The 25,604-nt window shown below is 35.1% G+C and overlaps 1 protein-coding gene across 6 annotated transcripts in view; it reads right to left on the reverse strand.

Annotated features, from left to right (window-relative positions):
* Nucleotides 1–25,604, reverse strand: part of LOC125059607 (kinesin-like protein Klp10A) — a 50,236-nt gene that overhangs the window by 7,150 nt on the left and 17,482 nt on the right. For 4 of the 6 annotated variants that reach the window (XM_047664088.1, XM_047664089.1, XM_047664090.1 and 1 more), the window contains 10 exons: nt 20,558–20,591; nt 10,760–10,920; nt 7,904–8,080; nt 6,632–6,811; nt 5,805–5,950; nt 4,485–4,596; nt 3,892–4,026; nt 1,889–2,044; nt 1,091–1,244; nt 663–775 (listed from right to left, as the gene is read on the reverse strand). In XM_047664088.1, coding sequence (XP_047520044.1) covers nt 663–775; nt 1,091–1,244; nt 1,889–2,044; nt 3,892–4,026; nt 4,485–4,596; nt 5,805–5,950; nt 6,632–6,811; nt 7,904–8,080; nt 10,760–10,920; nt 20,558–20,591 — 1,368 coding nt within the window. Of the gene's footprint in view, nt 1–662; nt 776–1,090; nt 1,245–1,888; nt 2,045–3,891; nt 4,027–4,484; nt 4,597–5,804; nt 5,951–6,631; nt 6,812–7,903; nt 8,081–10,759; nt 10,921–11,573; nt 11,713–16,224; nt 16,399–20,557; nt 20,592–25,604 lie in introns of those variants that run through there. The other 2 variants (XM_047664093.1, XM_047664092.1) reach the window with 2 other exon arrangements.

Here is a 25,604-nt window from a genome sequence, read left to right on the forward strand (position 1 = left end):
TGAGACAAGAAGCGGTTGGTCGTTATAGCCGATGAATATCGATAAAATTTCGTCGTTGTAAGCGATATGTCGCTGTATCCGATGTTGTTATAAGCGGTTTGTTTACTGAATAGTTTACTAGGGATTCGGACGGGACCGTACAATCTGGTTGTAATAACCGATAGGTCGTTGTAAACGATGTCGTTATAAACGGTTTTGACTGTAATAGATATTTTACTCTTATACAAAATAATTCACGACATAGTTCAAAAAATGATATAAACTGATATTTTTTTTATATTTTAGACCGATTTTGATGAAACTTCAGGCTGCACGTTAACTTTAAGTCAAACAACTCCGCACGCGGAATTTATCACAAATGTCGGAAGCTTAAATAGATCCCGATACTCAAATATAATCAAATTCCAACAATATTACCAACATATAGACATAACTTATTACCTCTTACATATTTTTACCGAGTATGATTAATTGTAACACGAAAACTACTTTTTTTTAAAGTTTCAAACATGCACTACATACCACGAAGTAATTGTTATCTAGTTACCCACAACAGCAATCCCAAGTGCGGGTACTAGCGATAGGTGAATTTTGTCACAACCATATTTCTATTATGAATAATGTTTTTATTATTATTATAATATAATTAATGACTTAATTACCTGTGTTAGTTTGGAGACTCTGAACGGTAAATGGTTATTGCCTTTCATTCCGAGAGCGCGAATACACTCCTTTAATGCTAGAAGAGATTTATTGATCTCGGCACTTTCCATACCTGAAATATACGAATTAAGACTAATATAAATGTTTTAATATATTTTAAGTACCTGTATATATTACCAGCCGGACATTCCTGCATATATTTGATAAGTTTTTTAAAAGAGAGTTGTAACAATTATTTCTCCGGAAATCAAATCCAGGACATGACATGCCTCTACTTATTTTAAAAATCAAAGACAGAACTTGATTGAACATAATTCTTTCCCTAGAGTTCGTATTTATTTATTGATGATCTCTACAGACTACTATACATTTTAAAAGTGCAATTAGTGCACCTTACCACCTCATGGTTTTCAAGACGTATACTCACGTGTCTGCCTATTGGCGGAGGATGTGTCGGCGCCCCTTTCGTTACCCGCGAGATCGATGAGAGAGAATTTTCCGTGCACGCGATGCATTCCCGGAGACCGGACTATTATTTGGAACACGGCGTGAGATCGGGAAGAGTTTGAATTGGCTGATGTCTGAAATTTAGAATTTTAATTAATTTGTTGTTAATATTGTCTTAAGTATTGGCTAAAATTAAGAAAAAAATCAATTCATCGCTAGATTTTTGTTTTTGTTTGATTGGTTTCAATTATAATAATATAATTGTTTAATTCGTTTGGGTGTGGACTACAAGTTAAATGTTATATATAATAATTAATAATACAATAAGTATCTCGCCTGGGATTTAAGCAAATATTGTGCCGACAAATTCTTCTCTAACAAAGATATAACATATATTACTGAGAATAAGCCTATGTATAGTGTAAAAAATAAATAATTAAATGCTAATAATAATCTATGTTATAGTACTGCACTTACAAACACATTTCATAGTGATTTTCTCTATACAATTACAGATATATGTTTAAAATATCTCTTTGACTGCATGCCACCTCTTTTTTTATTTTTTTTATTTACTTAGAACTGGGCAGGGTCACTGGATGTAAGTGATAAAGCCCATAGACACAGAAACAGCGAGAAGGTAGAGAGATTCTATTCTAGATTCTATTTATTCTATATAGATAGAGAAAATACTCAATACAACTACATTAAGCAAGTCGACATATTCATAACTTTAAACAGACTTATTAAAAAAAAATTTTTTTAATTTTTCCCATACCTGTCCCGAAGTCCTAGCAGAGTTCCCGTGTTGTATAAGCTTGAGAACTTCATCAACATTATCTACAACTTTCTCAGTCAAACCCACTATCTGCACTTGCTGCTTGCCGTCCTCGAGCACTCGTAACTTCGCCTTGTCCGCTAGTAGGTCGAATACCTATACAGAGATTTTTTTTAAAATCTTATCTTTAATATAAACGTCAGTTGGCTCTAGTAAAAAGTTTGATAAAAATTTATATACAATCTTCGAATCAAACTAATAAGTTGCACTATGTTATGTCCCTTGCAAATGACAAACACATAAGAAAAGAATATGCCTTAGTATATTTTAAGAGTCTAAGTTAATCTAATATATAAAATTCTCGTGTCGCGGTGTTTGTAGTTAAACTCCTCCGAAACGGCTTGACCGATTCTCATGAAATTTTGTGTGCATATTGGGTATGTCTGAGAATCGGACAACATCTATTTTTCACCCCCCTAAATGTTAAGGGTAGTCCACCCCAATTTTCTTTTTTTTTTTAATTTTTAGATAAATTTTTATGATATAGCATTAAAAAATACATACAACCCCTAATTTTTACCCCTCTACGATCAACCCCTACTTTTTAGTATAGTAGATAGTTATTTTTATTGAACTAATAAAATGTTTCCTAGAAATAATATACATAGCAAAACAACGTTTGGCAGGTCAGCTAGTAATTTATAAAAATAAGAAAATCTTTGTATCTGACATTCACATTTAAATTATTAAAAAAAAAGAAATTCGTCATAGTCGTAGGTAGAATAGTGACGGATCTGTCAAATAGTAAACTTTACAGGGCAGCCATTTCAAAATAATATGATCATATAAGTTTTTGTCATAGCTATTTTAATTCATATTCAAAAGAATATGAATCATAAAAATGAAAATTGGCATACAAGCAATCAAAAGGGTTTGTTTTGAAACCAAATAAAAATAATAACATTTAATTGCACAGTTTTCTAGAAAAAATCACGTTTCTATCAAATCCGTCACATTACCGACTGATTAATTTGAAATTTAAAACATATGGATTTTTTTCAAATCCGACATTGTTTTAAGGTCGATTTACATCAAACGAGCGAATGCTCATTCTATCCCCACTACATCAAATTCTTCTAGTGTAAACAGGCGTAGAGCATTCTTTCGTTGTTCTTAGTGCGTTCGCAAAGATTCTATAGAATATTCTAAGAATGCTCGTTCGCTTGATGTAAACGGCGCAAGAGCGCGCGAACAGTTGCTTAGAGCGTTCTAGCGTGTTCGGACGTGCTCGCGCCACTGAGCGGTCTTTTCAAAGCGTTCTTGTGTTCTAGCTCTAGCTCTATGTTCGTTTGATGTAAATCGATACCTCTAGTTTTCGTTTACACTAAAAGATTACGAAAGAATGCTCTTGTTCTAGCTCTAGCTCTATGTTCGTTTGATGTAAATCGATACCTCTAGTTTTCGTTTACACTAAAAGATTACGAAAGAATGCTCTTGTTCTAGCTCTAGCTCTATGTTCGTTTGATGTAAATCGATACCTCTAGTTTTCGTTTACACTAAAAGATTACGAAAGAATGCTCTTGTTCTAGCTCTAGCTCTATGTTCGTTTGATGTAAATCGATACCTCTAGTTTTCGTTTACACTAAAAGATTACGAAAGAATGCTCTTGTTCTAGCTCTAGCTCTATGTTCGTTTGATGTAAATCGATACCTCTAGTTTTCGTTTACACTAAAAGATTACGAAAGAATGCTCTTGTTCTAGCTCTAGCTCTATGTTCGTTTGATGTAAATCGATACCTCTAGTTTTCGTTTACACTAAAAGATTACGAAAGAATGCTCTTGTTCTAGCTCTAGCTCTATGTTCGTTTGATGTAAATCGACCTTTACAATCATGACGAATTCTTTCTAGAATTTTAGTTCAGCTAATTAAAAAATTAATTACTTTCACCAATTATACAATATTATTTTTAAATTTAAATAAATATGAAATAATATTTGACTAACTTTTCCGGAATATATCTCGAAGAAAGAAGCGGAGACTATAAGGTTAAGCGGCTTGTACTTGGGAGACTTGAGGTATGTGAACACATCACGCGCCGCCATTGCGTATATGCCCTTCTTGCAGTCTTGCTGCTTGCCCTGAAATAATATACAAAATTTATTTTAATTCACATCTTTCTATACATCCACGAAAACGCAATGGAAGAAATAAATAAATTAATATTTTTTCTTATTCGCTAAATCCCTGTATGTACCGAGCTATAGTACAGTATCAAGCAATAAACAAGCAAATTTCAAACAGCTTGGCTACTAACTAAAATCATTTTTTTTCTGCCAGGAAATGAACCTAGTACCTCCCTTAAACGTTTTTTTAGAACAGAGGGCAAACGGACAGGAGGCTCACCTGATGTTAAGTGATACCGCCGCCCATGGACACTCAATGCCAGAGGGCTCGCGAGTGCGTTGCCGGCCGTTTAACGGCGTTCGATAACTAAGCCACATTCTCTGGCTAGCGACTAGAATCAATTATTTTGCCAGGAACCGAACCTAATACCGACTATAAATGTATTAAAGGTATCAAATAGTTGAATACGTACTTGAAAATCTCCCCCCATTGTGTGAGTTTTCCCTGACCCGGTCTGTCCGTACGCGAAGCACGTGGCCATACCGCCTTCAAATATTGTCTGAACTAGAGGTTTTGCTGTATATCTGAAAATATTAAATATATACATATATATAAAGGTTTTTCAAAAACACATTGACTTTCCTAATATAACGTGACAATACGTAATACATACGACATAATAAAAGAATTATTTATTTAAATTTCTTCAGGGTAAAATTTTTACGGAACGTCACGATGATGTGCAGCGTTTTTGTCGAAGAAAAGGGAGAGAGCGATTGAGAGAGAGTGAGAATACCCTTCTCACTCTCTCTCAATCGCTTTACCTAATACCTAAGAATTTATGAGATTTTAATAATTTATTAAAATCTCAAATGACGAATTGTAAATTAAAATGCCACGTGTATTTATTATTGAACAAATAAATTTAAAAAAATATTATTATTTGTATTAATTTTCGACACTTAATATTTTAATGACAATCAAAGTCATTAAATTGTTATTTATTTATATTATCACTAGCCGATCCGGCAAACGTCGTTTTGCCATGTATATCATTTATAATAAAAAAATAGGGGTTGATCGTAGAGGGTTGAAAATTAGGGGTTGTATGTATTTTTTAATTCTGTAACATAAAAAAAATAAAAAATAAAATTTTATCTATAAATAAAAAAATAAAAATTAGGGGTGGACTACCCTTAACATCTGGCGGGCTGATTTGTGAATCTAAACCATTCCCAGATCCCCTTGAACACACACAAAAAATTTCATCAAAATCGGTCCAGTCGTTTAGGAGGAGTTCAGTCACATACACACGCACACAAGAAATATATATATTAAGATTAGCACGTATACAGTGTGAATATAGATATACATATACATGGAGTGATCATATACTGGTACATCATCTATTGGGGCTTTTACCTTAGTAATAATTAATTTACAAAGAAGTTTCACTTCTGACACGTGTACTTTGTAAGCACTTTTTTTTTCATAGAACGGGGGGCAAACTGACAGAAGTCTCTTCTGATGCTAAGTGATACAAACGCAATAGTGTGCAATCTTTATATATATAATTCTTCTGTGAGTGTGTATGTCACTGAACTTCTCTCAAACGACTGGACCGATTTTGATGAAATTTTTTGTGTGTGTTCAAGGGGAATGGTTTAGATTCACAAATCAGCCCGGCAGGTGGCGCTGCAGTCGGTACTTTCATACTTTAATATCCTAATAGCTTGAAATATCATGCAGGACAACGTCTGTGGGGTCCACTAGTAATAAATAAAATGCTTACTTATAAACAATTTCGTTAGTACAAGAATCATCGAACGCATAATCGAAGCGGAATTTCTGGTTCTCGAGGTATTTCGTGAGATCCACTTTGTTCTTGGGCTCGTGTACTATCATTTGATCCTTCGTCGGTACACTTATTACGTCCACCTGAAAATCGTATTTTAAGGTATACAGTACTCATTATAGCAACATAGCGACATAATTTTTTTGTATTGTACATAAAATTTTAAATATTTCTTTCATTGGTGACCGGTAGTAACAAGTTATTTGTTTAATAAAATAATATATTATATACCAAATTAGACCTCGTTATTAACAATTTTTATACAATTGAACTACAGTAAACATTATTAAAATTACAAATTAACTTGCTTTAACATTGGCCCAACAAAAAAAATATAAAAAATTGGTTGTCTGTAATGTCGGTTTACGGACGATAATTTTATGTGACAAAATTAATGAAAAATTGCATACTTTATGAATTAAATTGAATTATTATTTTGTATCATACAAAGAAAGAGTTAATTGAAAATTAAAATTTTTTCGTTAAATGAACATATATTTGCACTCGTTAATTAATTTTTTACTTGAAATATACAGATTAATTACAAGTAACAATATGCTATAACCACTAAAGATAACTGCGTATGTGACGTTCCGCGCTCTAGCTTGCACGCTCGGCTCAGGCGGAACCTGACAATGTCAAGTTATGTTTTTACGTGCGAGCACGCATCGTTAATCGTTTTATAAAAGAAGAACTATATATGTCCAGTCCAGTCAGATAAAAAGAGAATAGAATGAACAGATTAGAAAATGTTGAATACATACCTCTTTCTTACCAACTTCCTTTTTGTTAAGCGGCCTCTTCCTAACGCATACTGTGATTTGATGGTCTTCAACCGGCTCGTTGCCTAACAAAGGCCGGAACTCAATGCTACTCTGGTATTCGCGGATCATTGCTAGGAACTCCCAGTTTGGATTACCGGGATCCATATTCATTAGGGCTTCCTGAAAAATTAAAATAAAACCGTGAATATCTTATTTTCGGACTCTTAAAACAAAACACGGTCTTTCACACAATTTGGTCAACAATATTTTGTCTCGTTCAGTTATTTGCCGAGGGACGCGTGAAGGGTAAGGGAGCGTTCAAGTATTACGTAACGAATTTGGGGGGGGGGGGGTGTCCTTTTGTAAAACGTTACGATGCGGGGCGGGGATTAAATTACGCGTTATTGTAATATTATTTTCGACTTTCCAACACATAATGGTAACTTTTAGGTATAAAGAGGTCACTAGGTCACTAGGTCACGAAACGTTTTACTATACTTGAGCACAGAAAAGCGTTACGGCGCGTTACATGGGGGAGGGGGGTCAATAATCTCCAAAAATTTTAACGCTTCCTAAGGACAAAACATTCCATAGTTCTTTGAGATCTATAATTCAATATTTATGAGTAACTTTACACACAAATATTTATAATAAATCATAATTAAATACTAAATAATATTAAGAAAATTTCCAATAACATTTTGTTTCTCCTTGGGCAAGGACACTGACATATTATTATTTTTCTCTGCATACATAATTAAGAAAATATAGTACAAAGTACAAGATTTCTTTAAACTAGACATACCTTTTAGAAAAATGTATTTATAATTATCAGGAATATATAAATTCAGTGTTGGCATCAGATAAATTTATAATAATTGTTAGCATGTTGTGAAAGAAAATAAATCATTTACATACTAATACACTTACGCATACTTGATTACTTCAACAATAATCATATCACTTATATTCCTGGTTACATTTACCATGCACCATAAAGGAGCTATAGTCTAGTCACTAGACCAGGGTTTCCCATACTATGGGTCGCAACCCACTGGTGGGACCACTAGACTCTAGTGACTAGACTATATAGCTCCTTTATGGTGCATGGTACTAGACTCTAGTCACAACTCAGAGGCCCTAGTGTGGGAACTATCAATCAATTTTGTCACACCCCAATTTGTTTTGTTTTTGGATAAATTTTTATGTTTTTTTATTAATTACAGAATTAATTGTGTGAGTGGGTTATAGAAGAGTTAAAAGGGAAGAAACCTTCTCCTCCTTGAGCTCAGCCTGTCTCTGCCGTCGTTTCTCGCGATTCTCCTTAAGCTTCTCCACTTCCTTTACCACGTTGGAGCGTCTCACGGCCCCAGACGCCACCTGGTGTGGTATGTAGACATTACTGGAGACTGCTGCAGGCCGTGCTGATGATACTGGCGGGGGATTGAACTGAAAATCAGAGAAGATTACTTTAACTTTTAATATAGTTATCATATAAATATTATATTTATTTTCATATTATTATTTAATTATACAACGATATTTGTCGCTTGCTGCACATTTCAAACATCGTAAAACAAAAATTCTAGAAAACTATTTAATTTACTATATTATTAACTTAACTAGACTTACTATCACACACACGTCAATAACATAACATATAATTACAATATTCATTCCTTTTTTTTATGTAATAGGAGGCAAACGGGCAGGAGGCTCACCTAATGTTAAGTGACACTGCCAGAAGGCTCGCAAGTGCGTTGCCGGCCTTTCAAGAATTGGTACTCTCTTTTCTTGTAGGACCCTAAGTCGAATTGGTTCGGAAATAATTCAGTGGGCAGCTGTTTCCACATAGTGGTGGTGCGCGGCAAAAACTGCCTTAGAAAACGCTCAGTTGTGGAAATACGGACGTTGAGGTGATACGGATTTTTTGTATTTTGCCTTGACGTCCGATGATGAAACTCAGCTGCAGCTGCCAACTCCTCTGAACACTTCTACTAAGTCTAAAGATGTTTGTTCATAGACTTAACATATTATTGTCTACCATATTTTCAATCAATGGAAGAACCTCTTTGTTATGCATCCGTTTGTTGGAGTAAGGGTTTTGGATAACTGAAGCAGCACTCGGCGTGCTACCTGAGCGGGTACGACCGCCTGAGTTTGGCATCTGAAAAAGGAAATAATAGGGAAAAAGGAGATAAGCAAGGAATAAAGGGACAAGGTTGAATTTTCACTGAATAGTAAAATAAATTGAAATAAACTTATATCTATCTAAACTCTTCTATATTTAACTCTGATCGTCATTATCTCTACCTTTTTTGCTATTCAATATGAACTGGTATTGGTATCACAAGGCCGATTTACATTATCTTAGTGTTTAGGAGAGTGCTTTAGGATAGTACTTTAGTTGAAACATGTAAACGCTACTTGCTTTAGTACGGTTCTACTTGACTTTCAAGTTGAATCAAAATAGAATCGCTTTTTATGTTTGTTTCAAGTGATACCCCTTCCGCGGCCGCGCACCCCCCGAGATCTTCCCTCGTTGTGTGTAAACACGTAATTTAGTCAAATCTTTAGGAGAGTGCATAAGTGCCGTGAAACGCGAGCGTGTTTTTTGATTTTTAAAGATGGCTAAATTGTCGGAAGATACAACTATCAAATTTGTGTCTGATTATGTTGTTCACGAATGTTTGTGGAACGTTAAAAACAATTTATACAAAAACAAACCGGCTAAGCATTCGGCATACACTGCCTTAAAAGAAGCTATTTTGTTTATTATTTATATTTAGTTTATTTATTTCGAATAAAATCTCGTCATCTATTTGTTCCATAACTACAGTTAGTATTTTGCGAAGAATAGAGCGTATTTGCCGACGTCGTTGCGCGTTCATTGTGGCGCTGTAATGATACTCTACTGGAAGAAATGTAAACGTTCACTCGCAACGCACTAAAGCACTAAAGAACTTGCCTTTCAAGTTGTACTAAAGCACTCTCCTAAACACTAAGATAATGTAAATCGGCCTTTAAGCACCACACTGAAAAGTCTGCAAAACACGAAAGTTAAAATGTGGATAGTTGTATCTTCCCCTGGCAAGGTATCTTTCTTATATCTAATAGACTTGACACCATATATGAGAGTTAAGGTGAACAAAAGATATAGGGCCGTTCATAAAATACGTTCGAATACAAGGAGATGGGAGGGGTCTGGCTGAGTGCGACAAGATGTGACAAGGGGGGACGGGGGGTATACGGCAACGTGACGTTCGCCGTTTATCATTATTAGAAAATCCTTGGACTTCTGAATAATAGAAATACTATTTATTATTTATATGTTCGTTATGAAAGATATTTATTAATTTAATTAAATTCTATTATAACTAAATAAATATTTTGATTTTTTTGAATTTGTGTACTATCATTTAGAATTTATCATACTCAGCATTTCCTTAGTTTTTGTGACGAAATATTTCTAGGGGGAGTCACAGAAAGTGTGACACAGCGTGACAAAAAAAAAAGAGGCCAAAAAAATCTGATTTTAGTGTGATGTATTTTATGAACGGCCCCTATGTGTAAATGATCTGTGAACACGTATCAAAGCACATTAAAATCCTTGTTGTCTACGGAATTAGCATCAACATGACATACACCACAGAATAAATTGAATTATTATTTATTAAGAAAACTGGTTCAAACTACGCGTCCTTGAATGATAATGATCTGCAACTAAGTTTGCCTGATAGATGGCATTATCTAGTGCTCTTAACATTCAAGTATCAATCAAGTTTCGTGATTAAATAGTAATACTTTCACGAGAGCGAGAAAATTTGTAATCATCCACACCTCAAGCTGGTTGTTGCTTAAATATTAATAAGCACGATGAGTATACGATAATACCTTACCTTTAATTATATATAAGTAAATAGCTAATCTTACAAATTGTTAGTATATAATAAGAGCGACGGAGAGTTTATTGTCAGTTCTTCTCTTCCGTTCTACGCCCTTGATTTGAGAACTGGCAGTCATTGTAAAATAAGAAGCATTTCATATACATATATTTGACGTTTATCAATGTATATTTTGTTACCTACATGAATGAATCATTTTTGAATTTATCAAGATTTGTCTCACCTGCTGAGTGATTCTAGAATTCGGCGGCTGCACCGTGGCCTGAACCGGCGGCGGGACATTTTCTGCCCCTCTGCGTCCGGTCGTGTCACCTCCGTGCCCATTGGTGTATGCACTTACGTTGGACACACGTGCCTGATTGTTACGAGTCACCCGTACTGGCGCTGAAATTTTTTAAAACTGAATAAGAATTTCTATATATTATTAAAAATATGTCCTTTGTAGCGTGCAACAGACCAGAGTTGCTATATTTTATTCTTTAAAATCTATATTTTTTTTTAATGTAAAATGAGGCAAACGGGCAGGAGGCTCACCTGATGTTAAGTGATACCGCCGCCCATGGATACTCACAATGCCAGAAGGCTCGCAAGTGCGTTGCCGGCCTTTCAAGAATATATCTATGCCATGATATTCAAATTACTTTATTAAATCATGGGGTAATTAAACTGATACCTAATAACGAACCGTCAGTATATATTCATTAATAACGGCTTAGGAAATTACTTCTCCTTGGCATTACCATCTGAAAGTGACTGTGCGGTTTTCAAATATATATAGCCGAATAATTCCGTGATTTGACAATTTCTTGAAATTCCGTTTTTAAATTTAATAGTGAAAGCCAGTCCTAAGAACCTACTTAAGCTTAATTTTTATTACCGTGAAAGTGCTGTAATGCTTTATACGATTAGCTACGCTAATTATCTAAAGTGGAACTGAAAATATTGCATAAACAAATTTTAAAGACAACTAGAAATCGGTTACTTAACGCAACATAACAGTGAATAAAGCTATTAAATTCAATGCATCCGAGTCTTACGTGACTTCGTCTTTTCCTCCGCTGCTTCTTCTGAAGGTTTCGCCTTCTCATAGGCTTCAAGGGGAGCATTGGCCTCAGCCGAGTCCGCGACCCGGCGACGGCAGAAAAGCCACGAACAACACATTTCGAAAATTCTCTCTATCTATGTTTACATTCCCATAGATATAATTTTTATTAAAAACACATAGATCAATTTTACACCTGTTCTGCTAACTGACTGAGCCAAAATAGCAAGTGCGTTGGCGCAAGGCAATCCTGTAGTGACGCCATATTAGGAACTCTATATATCAAGGCAATAAACCGTGACACAGGCACGGCCCGACGAAGGCAAAACTGCATTTCGACCAAATTGCCCAAAACACGCATCAAAAAGACCTTGTATTACAACCGATAACGATAAAGAACTCGACCAATTATACCATTTTGAGTACACAAGTACGCCAGTCTCTACTAAAATTAACTAAGACACGAGATTATTTAACTATAAACCCTTGCGTGATCCAAGGATTTATTCTAAAACAGTCATAATAGTCCGGGATCCATCGCCCATTTTTGCACTTGATTACTATCAAGCTAATTTTCCGTGAGTAGCTTTATTTTGATGAGACGCCCAATAATTTCCTGTACGAAACTCTCGATTGTGGAGGACCGGGATAACGTACCGCGCAATTTGTAGGACAATATGTCTGTTAAATTACATAAATATTAACTAAGTAAAAAAAAAATCAGCTGGTTAGTAATCATTTATGTTGACCTCGTTATCGATACATGTCGGAAAGAGGGGACACTTTCATCAAACCATAGATTTTGTAGGACAAATATTTTTTCGAATAATTTAGAAAATTTTCTTGAGATTTAACAAAAAAAAATTCAGTTAGTAATAAATATTTGAGAATCATCAAATCAACATATTTTATCCTTGCTACTTCTGTTACCTACCACAATCGAGAGTTTCGTACAGGAAATTATTGGGCGTCTCATCAAAATAAAGCTACTCACGGAAAATTAGCTTGATAGTAATCAAGTGCAAAAATGGGCGATGGATCCCGGACTATAACTAAACTATTTCCGATATAATGAACAGAATAAGACGTCAAAACACGAACTAGTCAACAAAGGACTGAATAGGAATCAATTTGATACGATTGTTTAATGTCCGTTTAAAATTGGATATTAATTGCCTACCACCACTAGCCTTTTGTGGGGCGATGAAAAATGTAGCGATGACGTCATAACATGGATCAATAGTGTGACTGATGCCTTGGTCTTGTCTATTACATATGTCAGGACACATAACGGGTTCCCCGGAACTGGTTGGACTTTAATACCAGTTTGAAAGACTAATTCATTCACAAGTTCATTAACTTTAGTAGTAATACATTTTTCATCTAGAAATAGAATTAATGAATAATAATGTTTATACAGTAGGTATAATAAGTTCGAACTGTCAATAATCTTATATATAAAAATCTCGTGTCACAATGTTAGTTACCATACTCCTCCGAAAAGGCTTGACCGATTTTTTATCAAATTTTATATGCATATTCAGTAGGTCTGAGAATCGGCTACTACTTATTTTTCACACCCCTAAGTGATAAGGGGTGTCCCCGAAATTTTTTTTTATGTTTTTATTTTTTTTATGATACAGCATACAAAAATACATACATCCCCTAATTTTCACCCCTCTACGATCAACCCCTATTATGTATTATAGTAGATATGTAGTTATTTTTATTGAACTAAAAAAAATGTATCCTAGAAATAATATACATGGCAAAACGACGTTTGCCGGGTCAGCTAGTATTACATAAACAGGACTGATTTTAATGCGGTATTCATTAGTGCAATAGATATAAATATAAAAACTTCTCGATCTTATACGGAATGTTTTTTTGAATAGTTGATTGTAAGTTAAACTTTAACAAGATTGAATTATCTGGATATAATAACCTTCTCGGAAACCTTGAATGCACGAATTAAGCAAACATACTCTTGCAACGATATCAAAATGCAAATTTTAGGTGAAGATAACAAAAGTGTTACAAGTTCATCACACGTGTCAATAAAATGCTAATTCGTGAGAATCGTAAAATTGCGCTTAGACCATAATATAGTATGAATGCAGAAATTTACATATATCTTGGTCTCAATATAATGTCTTTTTTTTTACAGAACAGGGGGCTAACGGGCAGGAGGCTCACCTGATGTTAAGTGATACCGCCCATGGACACTCAATGCCACAGGGCTCGCGAGTGCGTTGCCGGCCTTTTAAGAATTGGTACGCTCTTTTCTTGAAGGATCCCAAGTCGATCTTAGTGGGCAGCCCAATATCCACCCAGCAGCAGACACATTTGTCTTTTTTATAGGCAAATAGGCGATCAACCTTCTGTGCCTGACACACGCTGTCAAATCTCAGATCTAAGATTAACATCCAAATTCGGGACTTATTGTGAACTCCTATATCAAAAACCAATACGTATTCATTACCGCTAAGTATGAAGCAGAATATTTTTATAAGTACAAACGTTATTAAGTACAAAAATATTTAAAAAAATATAGTGTTACTTAGTTAAAACCTTGTTTCAGTATTTTTTTTTTTAAATACGCGTGCAGCTAATTGCAAAACTAATATTTATAAAGGATCAGCCCTATTCCACGTAGAGCATTGGCCTATTTCCCCGACAGCGATCTGATTTATTACGGGTGTGAACTTTGATAATGCACTTTGGCACTTCGTTACTGATTTAATTCATAGCTAGATTTTTTTACCCGACTCGAAAAGCTATTTTTTGTTTTCGTAATATAAACTACGGATCTATTCATTAATAGGTCTCGTAGACCTCCGATATCTACTCCGTTTCTTCGATAACCATTCTCTGAATCATCCTTCAAATCACATACAATAATTTAGATTTCATCTAAAACTATGTATATGTATTTTTTGTATTATTTTGGATTAAGGTTTGTTTTTACAAGATTTGGTTATGCGATTCTTGCACTTTACCCTTCATATTTCTTTTTTTAGTTTTTTCCTTACTATAGTTGCCTGGAAGAGATCGTCCGTTGCATCCCTTATTATTTTTGTGTATTATGTTATTTGTTTTTCTATAAATGTAACGTTACATACGTTGTACATAAATACAAGGTGTAAATAAATAAAAATAAATAAACTACAATTTAAATAAATATTAAAATTAAAATTATATGCGGCACTGTGTTAGCGCGGTGGTCTTGAGCTTGAATTGACTGCATAGATTAACAGACGTTTTTAAGTATCCGTTGACTAAACAGAAGGTCGAAAAACAGAAGACAAAAGGCCGGCTTCATGTCAGTTCCTATACTAAATATTTTAATTCATTACTGTTTAATGTTGCGTTGTGTTTTTTTTGTGTATGAATTGATTTGTATGTAATATAATTTATAAATAGTTGCCGCATTGGAGTAATCTGTAATAATTGTAGCTTATTTTGTTAAAAATAAAAGTGTCGATATTTATATATTTTCCCATGAGCATTGCATAATTTCGATAGCATATCTAATTTCCATTTAATCAATACCAACGTGTCAATTTAATAGATTTTCAGTCGTTTCTTCTACGTGACTTTGACTAACAAGATTAACTGTAACCGATTTGTTACATCAATGGATAATCTTAAACTCGATATCGTGAACTAGCACGTAGCTTCACAACGATTTATAAAGAGTAAATAAGCTTTTTTATTACTATAAAGAAGACAAAATATATAATTCGACAAGAAAAAAGAAACGTTTATCATCCCGCTTAAATTGGTATAAGAATAAACAGACAGAAAATTCCCTTTTTTTCTCTAAAAAAATAAATTGTTAGATCTATTTCACGCAGACAAAACATGAAACAACCCAGAGAGATGCCACATAAAACTGGTAAATTCTAAAAATTTCAAGAAATATATATGCAATGCAGAAGATCATTAGGTTTAGACAGTACCAAATTGTGAAAAGCAGACTATAACCATGCAGTTACGGTAGCACAAAGCAATTTAGAGATAATCGTGGGAATTCGCAGGTCGTTAGCATGCGCCCACGCAGCTTGACGACCTGAATCACAGAGGTGCGAACTCAACTTCTTTACGAGATAAGATAAGTTTTGCTTGAAGTCTGACTAAAAATGTCAAAAAGTTTTTCAATGACTTAACTTACTTTTAAAGATACACAAGAGTGCGACTAAAAATGTCAAAAAGTTTTTCAATATGCTACTACTACTGAATATGTACTAAATTTTATAAACACATTACCAAGAACCAGGAAACTATCATAAATCATGCATAAGAAAAACCTTTGTCATTACCGGGTGATTACAGCTTAATCAACCGAGAAATTGCCAGTCAACGTCGTACCACAAACGTATTTCTGAATGAACTAATCACATATGTTACTTTCTCAACTATGGATTGAAGTTCTCTTCGCCTACTGATACATTTTTCCAATATAATCAATTATTTCATATGTCCCTTTCTGAAATTAACCACAATAAGGAACTCTATCACAAGGCAATAGAGTGTACATTGGGGGAAATATTTATGTTTGATCGATGCTTAGGAGCAAAATTCGATGACAAACTTCAATGCTGACATCACAACATTAGTCACAACGAGTATCTCACATAACTTACAGCCTGTTGTTGCCCGGCGTTGCTTCAAAGGACACTTTTGGTACAACGCTGGCATTTTCCTTTACAATTTATAAGGAATTATTTGAGGAAGGTCAGGTATAGCGATCCGATCCGCACCGATCCATTTACTCCGGCATAGAATACGGTGCCAGACGGTGTAGTGGCACGCGGCCGACCGCGTACTGTCCCTGCTCGCCCCTTACAGCCTACACTTATAGCGAACAGTAAGGCTCGACTGACCGCCCCATGGTATTCACCCCATAACGCCATTATGATATTATAATGTGGATGTAATGCGTATTTGTCGCCACCACAGGAAGACCTGGCATCTGTGAGTGTGACGGGAATAGGTTGAGAAAGGTCATCGAAGATAGCAACTACATACTTTCAGCATAGAATATTCTATTCTACTGATAATAATAATTAATGTTGTGCTTTTATCTAATATGATAGTGGGAAAGTGACATTATCTATTGTTGTGCTTTTAAGCTCACATTAACAAGCTCATATTTTTAACTAATAGTAACATGCATTTTTTGAATGTTTGAACAATCAATATCATGATGCTTTATATGTATATTATAATCTTGCGGTTTCAATAAAATAAAACCTATAGTTGTATTTATTGAAAATAAGTATTGAAGGTTTTAAATATTAATATTAAAAACTTTAAGCATATATTATTATATATTTATGCCGTATGAAAAACGTGAGCTTATGTATATTTAATTTACTTATTAACATAGGAATGATTATAAGTTCTTCTTATTCTTAAATGTAAAAAAAGGGTTAAAAAGGTATTAAATGTTGTTGTTTCTTGACTTTAGCCTTCTAGTGCCACTATGAAACACGAGAAAATGTTTAGTATATTTTTTTAATACTAAGTTTACGATTAAAACTTATGAATAAATAATTACTCAAAAAATATTTACCGAAGGGCATAATTAAATCTTACTTCAGAACAGAAATTTAATTAAAAAATAACTGCACTGCGAGTAAACATGGATTAAATGTATAGACCAAAATCAAGTGGGAACATAATGACGTAGCGAAAATCCTAGTTTTAATTTAGTAAGAAGTGGCATATATCATGTAAGGAGTGAGACAAAGAACAATTAAACCGAAATAGTCATAGTTGCATATTCATACAACCATAACACTAATTAGGATAAAGCAAAACTATTAAGTGGCAATAAAGACTTAGCTGGAAGGACAATGTACCTGATTTTAAAAGATAAGACTTCTAATTTCCAAGAAAATTACACTATCACTGTGGGCATTTCATTCCGCATCTTTAAAAACTAAGGTATTCGGATATGACGAAATGAATAGATAATGACGAAGTTGAGATGGAGGATGAGTGTCTAAAGGCCGATTTACATTATCTTAGTGTTTAGGAGAGTGCTTTAGTACAACTTGAAAGGCAAGTTCTTTAGCGTAGCGTTTACTAAAGCAAGTAGCGTTTACATGTTTCAACTAAAGTACTATCCTAAAGCACTCTCCTAAACACTAAGATAATGTAAATCGGCCTTAATGCTACGCGACGCGGCCACAGGCCTATTTTATAGCAAACTAGCTGATCCAGCAAACGTCGTTTTGCCATGTGTATATTATTTCTAGGAAACATTTTTTTAGTTCAATAAATCTATCTACTATAAAAAATAGGGGTTGATCGTAGAGGGGTGATAATTAAGTTTATATGCTGTATCATAAAAAAATCTTTTGTAAAACAAACGTGTAAAAAAGTTTTGTCTAAAAAATAAAAATTTATGGGTGGGACCCTTACTTAACATTTAGAGGGATGAAAAATAGATGTCCGATTATCAGACTTACTGAATATGCATAAAAAATTTGATATGAATCGGTCGAGCCGTTTCGGAGGAGTATGGGAACGAACATTGTGACACGAGAATTTTATATTATAGCAAATATTTCTTAACAAATAACACAGCCGTCCTTCAAATTATAAACGAATTTTATGGAAAACAAGCAACAATTTATTAGAAATTCGCGTGTCTAAAACAACATATTTTAAAATTATCCAGACTGAAAGATCAAATAATAAGTCGAAAGTATGATTTTTATGATCGTTGCCTAGCAACAGAGAGAAGGTTTCAGGTCACATCGAATTCGGTTCTCAATACATTAGCGATAGAAGGAAATAGATGCATTACAATGTACTAGAAACACTTCCGTGAAAGCTCAACTTTCTACGCTAATAGTAAAAAGCAAATATGAGCGACCTTCACAAAACCAATGTCAAGATTATATTAGCTGTTAAGCTGGCCTTGACCTTAGCAGGATGTGAGCCAACGGCCAAGATAGGAAGTCTCTTTTTTTGATACACGATATTAGGTTACAATTAAAACAAAAGAATGATAAACAAGTATCTGTTTAACATTCTTTTGTTTTGAATGTATATTAAAGTGTTTTAAACGCCTCTTGATCTATGAATCATTGTTTCGTACTTATATGCCCTTGTATGCACAGATTCATTGCAAGGAAAGATGCAATGTCTACAAGTATTCCCGTAAGTAAGAGGAATAAGATAAATATATTCCTGAATATATTTTGTTCCAAATCTTTCTCAGAGAGAATAGAATGTGCAAGTGGGACAAACAATGAGAGCGATCTCAGAGGCCGTTGCCAAATTAACAGTTGCGCAACGCAATCAATTAGAATGCGTAATACAGTAGGAAGTAACTATGCGAATATTGAACAATAGAATAAAAACGAGCACAACATGCAAAGATAATGTGAGACTTAACAAACTATTCACGCCTAAAACAATACTTTATGTATTCATTGTATATGAGACGAATATCCCCGACCAAATAGCTTACACTGTCCAAAGTCTAAAACACAGTTAATACATAAATAGTTGAAAAATACACATTGGAAAAACAAAGTATTCCTAACCCATCACCCACCCTCTATAATTGTTTCTAACACACGAAAATCATTACATTAAGCGATTTCAACGTTGTGATTATTGACATCATGTCAGGTCACGACACGCAATAGAGCATTGCACTTAGATTCAGTGATCAATTTAATAAATCTGCTTTAGAAAATTTTAAAGCATTTCCATATTCTAATAGCAAAGTTCAGAAAAATTTACACAGTGTCATTCACCTAGGTAAATATGTACTTATGTACATTAACGAATGAATACGAAACTGCGGAAGTTTCGAAAGAACTCGAGATGGTTTTTAGAAAAATAGCTAGAATTCCACATCGGATACCCATTTGCTATGGAGATACACTATCAGTGCACTCTTTGAATACTTTACTATTAATTTCTAGTTCTGTACCACACGAAAGTACTGGAAATAAGGGTAATTTAGAACCTGTATTACACTAGGCGATTTCAGTTGTTACATCTTATGTGCGGTATATGCTGTAATAATCCATCCAATCGTTCCAATTCGCCAAGAGACTTCATTTTACATTTGAAGTTCAGTAGAACCATCATATCCACTTTCACGCAATAATAAATTACTTTTCAAATAAAAGGATCGTTGACCTCCACCTATCACTACGATCTGCGAAATGCACACTTCAAAGAAACGTCTAACAGTACATCACTTTCTTAAACTGAGCGTTAGATAAAGACGGCAAATCGCGTGATTGAATACCAGATGCCTTAGTGCCCTGATTATGAAAGTTTTATCAATATAATTGTGATATCAGAACTTGTTAATGTGCATAGATCTATACAAGTTAAGAGCAACAAAACCTTAGATAAGTATTTAATAACAACCACCTACTTTATTGTAACCTTTAAACAGAGTTAAAGAAATAATATTCGCTATAATTACCTCTGCAAGTAAGTAAATGAAATAAATCAATCAAACAAGTGTAGTAACCGTATCAATAACCGTGTACTTAACAAAAGAATTTAAATACAAACAGAAGTAGAACGTGCAGACAAAGAAATCAAAAGAACGAGTCATGCTAAAATAAAAGCTAAAATCGACAATGAAGGCTCATAAGCAGCGGATCCGGTAAAAACCGTTATGATTTTAGCGAAGCCCGTCTCAACATATATCACTACATTTAACGGACATACACTGACTCATAGAGGATACTACTCTATTTGTACAGTTACGTTACGTATTAACTAAGCGAATTGAGGACTTGTTGGATTGCAATTGATAACAGAGTATTACGCCGCGCGTTCGTTGTAAATTTATATAAAGCAACAAAATTAGAAAAAGGGTATTGTATCTGACTGAAATATCAGATTTTTTGAAGTAGATTAAACGCCTAATAATCTATAATTATTTTGAGCATCCAGCACATTCACGTATATATAAACAAAAGTACTTACCCTTGGCCACTGGGATGGATTGACGCGTCATGTCCTAGAAACAGAAACAATATTGATGATATTACTCATAACATAATCTACACAAGCAAAAAAAGGCAAAATAAGCTTGGGACACGGGAGCTATTTACACTAGCGTAAAGACCTTTAGATTCTAACGTTATGCTAAGTTGTAAATTATATAGAAAATCCCGCATAGAAAAACATAATTACATCAAAACGACTTTCTGTTTGATTTTTAATGCGGGTTTGTTTGTAAACACTTTCTCCTTATTCATAAAAACTAAATCAGTCTTATTACGCCGTGTTTAGTTAGCTGTTCGTCGCTTTGAGCTCATTTTATAAACGCTGTAATAAACATTCCAGTATTATATGAATAGGGGGTAAGTGCTATAATTGTCTCATTAGCCATGCATAATCACGGCTTTTAGTTTAATATATCGCACGCATACACAAAACTATATATTATCAACCACAACTATGACTAGCAAGCTATCTTCATCTAAATGTATTTTATACAATTGCATACATAACTAATTCATAAAAATATTGAAACATATATATTTAAGGAGATTAATATTTCAAAAACGAATGGCTAAAGGATGGATAAGTCGAAATGCAGCATCGGACGACCAACACCTCACGCCGACAAATTAAAACATCCTTATATTAAATCAGAACATCGTTAAATCAATGAAGACTAGGAAATTTGTTAAAAATTGAATTAAGTGGAAGAAAAATTATTAAATGCTTTTAAATAAACACATCAAAATGAAAAGCCCAAATCAAAGGACTCAGCTGGACCTCTGAGAGAATGGAAGAGGATCGGAGTGACCAGAAATCATATCTGAGAATAGCAAATGCCCGTCGGACGGCCTAGATATCGCTGGAAAGATCACCGAAGACGGCGTTCTCTTGTCACGGAGGCAAAGACTCACTTTGGGTCGACAGCGGAATACATCTTAATATATATTAATTACGTGTCATGTTGTTTGTCCGCTACGGACTCCTAAACTACCGAACCGATATCAATCAAATTTGCACACCGTGTGTAGTTTGATCCAACTTAAAAGATACTTACATCTCAATTTATACCCGCAATAATATTTTATTGCAAAATATTTGTTTATTATTTCATAGTCACAATTTTAACAGATGGCGCTGTGTTGAAAGTACCAACGTTTCACATAAGCTACAATTTAATGGCATAACCACCAAAAAAGCGTGGAGGATTGGTGTTCTCCTGCCGTTTCTCTGAATAGTTAACTTCTATGTAATACAACAAAAATCTTAGCCACAGCAACGCTTGGCCGAGTCTACTAGTAATATAAATATTCATATTAGGACAAGGCTCACAGCATATTAATTAAAAACTTTCATTTGCAAATGAAATGGAACCGTTGGCTGTGTTTAGCATCACTATGGATAATTTTTTTTTTTTTTTTTTTTTTTTTTTTTTTACTTGGGGAAATGCATTGCGCATACCCCACCGCGGTGCGACTGCTTAGTGCGGGAGGGTTATGTGGGACTCGCGAATGTGCATACCCACTAAAACCCCAAGGCGCCACCAACAATCGCCTTAGGAGGGATGCGGTAACAGCAGAGCCTTATCCGCTTCCCGACATGCGATGCGGCGGTTGTGTCCGCCTCTCCCCGCCCATTGTTGATTTGTGAAGATACTTGACACAGCAAGTATCCTTCACAGATCGGGCCATACGCTTTTAGGAATAGCTAGGGGAGATCGGGTCCAGTGCTTGCAGGGATGGATCACCATCCCTTCTTTTGAACGCATGGACCCCTGCTTCCCCGCTTGGGCACTCTTTAGGTGGCGAGGATTTGACGGGACTGCGGTTTCTTTCGCCGCCGCGGACGGGTTCCGGGACAAAGCTCCCTGGTTCTTCCCGCTTCTTCTTTGACTTTCATGACCGACTCGCAGAAATTGTAGAAGATTTTCCACGAGCCGTCATTTCCTGCGCTCAATATGGCTTTCACTACGTTTGGCAGAATTGCGTCCTCGCCCTGGAGGGCATCTAATAAAGGTCTCCTTTCCGCTTCCCATGCTGGGCAGTCCCTAAGTGTATGCAGGGCGTCGTCCCGGCTGTCTCCGACACAGTGGTGACAGGTTGGTGACTCCTCACACCCTACTACTTTGTGCAGATAGCTACCAAAACATCCGTGTCCGGTCAGCATCTGCACAAGTCTATAGCTGAGGTGACCCCAGCGCCTCTTTACCCAAAGTTGAAGCAAAGGTCTGAGGGCTTCGGTAGTATATTTACCGGCACTCGCATCCGCCAGCTCTCTTTCCCACTCTACTAACAATTCCTGGTCTTCTAAGGCTCGCCACGCGTTTAATTGTTCCAGTGTGGGGTTATCCCCTTTTTCCCGAGCTTCGGCCCTCCTCCAATATACTTCGCTAAAAGCAGCCGCATCGAGATGCCATGGCGCGGTACCGGCTATAACACACACTGCGTCATAAGACACAGTGCGGTACGCCCTCGCAACCCTGGCAGCGACCACTCGCTGCGACTGCCTGAGTATTGTGCGATTGTACCCGGTCAGTTTGTCGGCCCATATGGGACACCCGTACAGTGCTTTTGCCCGGATCGCATTTGCGTATAAGAGGCGACAGCCCCCACTCGGCCCGCCGAGGTTTGGCATTATGATCACTATGGATAATGAATCAAGTGACGCAACTAGGGCAGGCGGGGGTGGCTCAGCAATTTCCTTGTGCGCTTACATTGCACATTTCCTTAGCGAAACAGTTATAAATACTATATTCACCGCGTATTTGTGTTCACTAAACGGTGTAAATTGAACAAACATTAGTGGTATTTATTTTTCATATTACTAATGGTTATTGTTACTTATAGTTATTATTTAAATCAAAGTCAAAATCATTATTTCATATAGGTAATATGAACAAAAAAGAAATACATATTAAATGCTTCTAATTTTACATTTACTGCCAGTTTTCAAACAAGGGCGTGGAATGGAAGAGAACAACTAGCAATAAACCCCCCGCCACTCTTTTTAATCGCTAAATAAAATACTATGACTAGTATATTTTTTGGTATAAAAACCCATAAAATTCCCTGTCCTAAAAATCACATTTATTTAAATTTTGAAAAGACTATCCGAATTTTCTCATATTTAGGCAATGCGCAGAGGCGATGAGAACTTGGAAAAATTGATCCTGGTTGGTAACACAAAAGGCAGAAGATCAAGTAGCCGTTCAGCTTTATGGAGCGAAGAGTCCTGAAAACTGTACACTGTAATAGGATAGGCGTTGGACAGAAACCGATCCGCTCCAGATTTTCCCGCTCAGACATGAACTACCAACGGAGAAGTTTTAACTTGTCCTATATTCTCTGGGGTGCAGAGGGCTGCAGGACAAAGCCATCGAGTACAATAATTTTTCCTCAACAGAATTTCACGCGATGGTTAATGGTGGCCTAAACCAATAACCACTGCACCACCTTTACTTGTTTCTTAGACGAATGTGATTTTAAATGCACTGAATTTAAAAGCTTTCATTAGAGTTTTGCAACTCTAAAAAACTAACTAACAAATACGTTTGTTTAAACTTTAAAGTAAACTAATATGTATTTATAGTAACCTAAATATTGTAGAACTACAAGTGTTGAAAAACCCTTGACCTATTTTTCACACGACGCAGTTTAGTATAAATCGTATACTAGCTTTATTAATAGAATTCTTCCTGGCTATAAAGCGTTATTATTTGCAATACAATCTAACAATGTAGGCAAAGGGCGACATGCAACGTACAAGACAAGACTACTTCTACTAATTCAGTGTCAAAAGATCGGTGGCTACACCAAGTTTGAACTTTGGTGTGATAAAATATCCAACGGGAGCGTCTATATAAAATTTGTATGACAAATGTTTTGAACAAGGGGCGCTGTATAGTCTAAATAAATAAAGTCGTGTTCACTTACTCAAGAACGATCGGACCAATTTGTATGATTTTGTGTTTTTGGATGTCCAGAATAGGAAGTGTTGAAATGTTATGTTTCTCAATAAAAAAACCACCAATCAGTTCATTTGTCATACATGGTATAAAGAAACGCAACTGACAGCTGACGTAATGCTGTCTATGGTTTTAAAAATACTGCAAAAAGGTGAATTTGAAGTTTCGATATGTTTGTAGAAACAGAACATAATGATTTTGAATTAATTTTAAAATATTAAATCTGCGCATTCATTGATCGTTTCGCCGAGATTCGCCGGGTCAGCTAGTGTTCTTATGGTGACTTCTTCCATACATTATGGTACATTATGGACTTGCATTGCTGAAGGATGTTTTGGTGCATTTACCGAACCATTACCAAATCTTTTAACCAAGACTTTTACTACCAGCGTCTTTACTCTGAAACTTCCACAAGAATACCGTATGCATTTTCGATGAACATGGTTCTTTCAATATCCGTAGTGCTGACATCGCAACCTTTAGATGGCGTGGAACAAAACCACATTATTGGTAACGGGTACGCAATAGGTGTGATTAATTGAAAGAGCTATAAAACTCTTAGTAAATCTATAAATTTGTAGGATAACCTAACAGGATAGATATGAATTACATAACTGGTAATAAACTCCGTCAAATTAATATAAGCACAATAGTTAACGTAATTAATAATTGTAATGAGTTTAAATTGTTCATACACTAAATAAGAGATGTTAAGTTAGCATTATTCATTATCCTCCGTGTTTAAAACACCAAAGTGCTAATTAACGTTTTCTTCGAATAAAATGAAAAGCATTTTTCTTTGTTAGGAAATACAAGAGCCCGAAGCAGATACATGACAGTTTAAAAACCACTTTAGCTTTGAATGCTTTGTGAAATTCAAGTGAGAATAATCTACATTTTCTTTGTGTACACTTTTAAACAAATTTAAAAATATCTTTATTTATGTCAAACCGTCGTAAATACTATCAGATCGAATCAATTAATTATAATAAAATCTATGTTTTTTTTTATTAGTGTCTTCTTCACCCAAAATAATTATCTCGCTGGAAAGCGAACCTCTGC

Source organism: Pieris napi, chromosome 20 (assembly GCF_905475465.1).
Source record: "Pieris napi chromosome 20, ilPieNapi1.2, whole genome shotgun sequence".
Lineage (NCBI taxonomy): Eukaryota > Metazoa > Arthropoda > Insecta > Lepidoptera > Pieridae > Pieris > Pieris napi.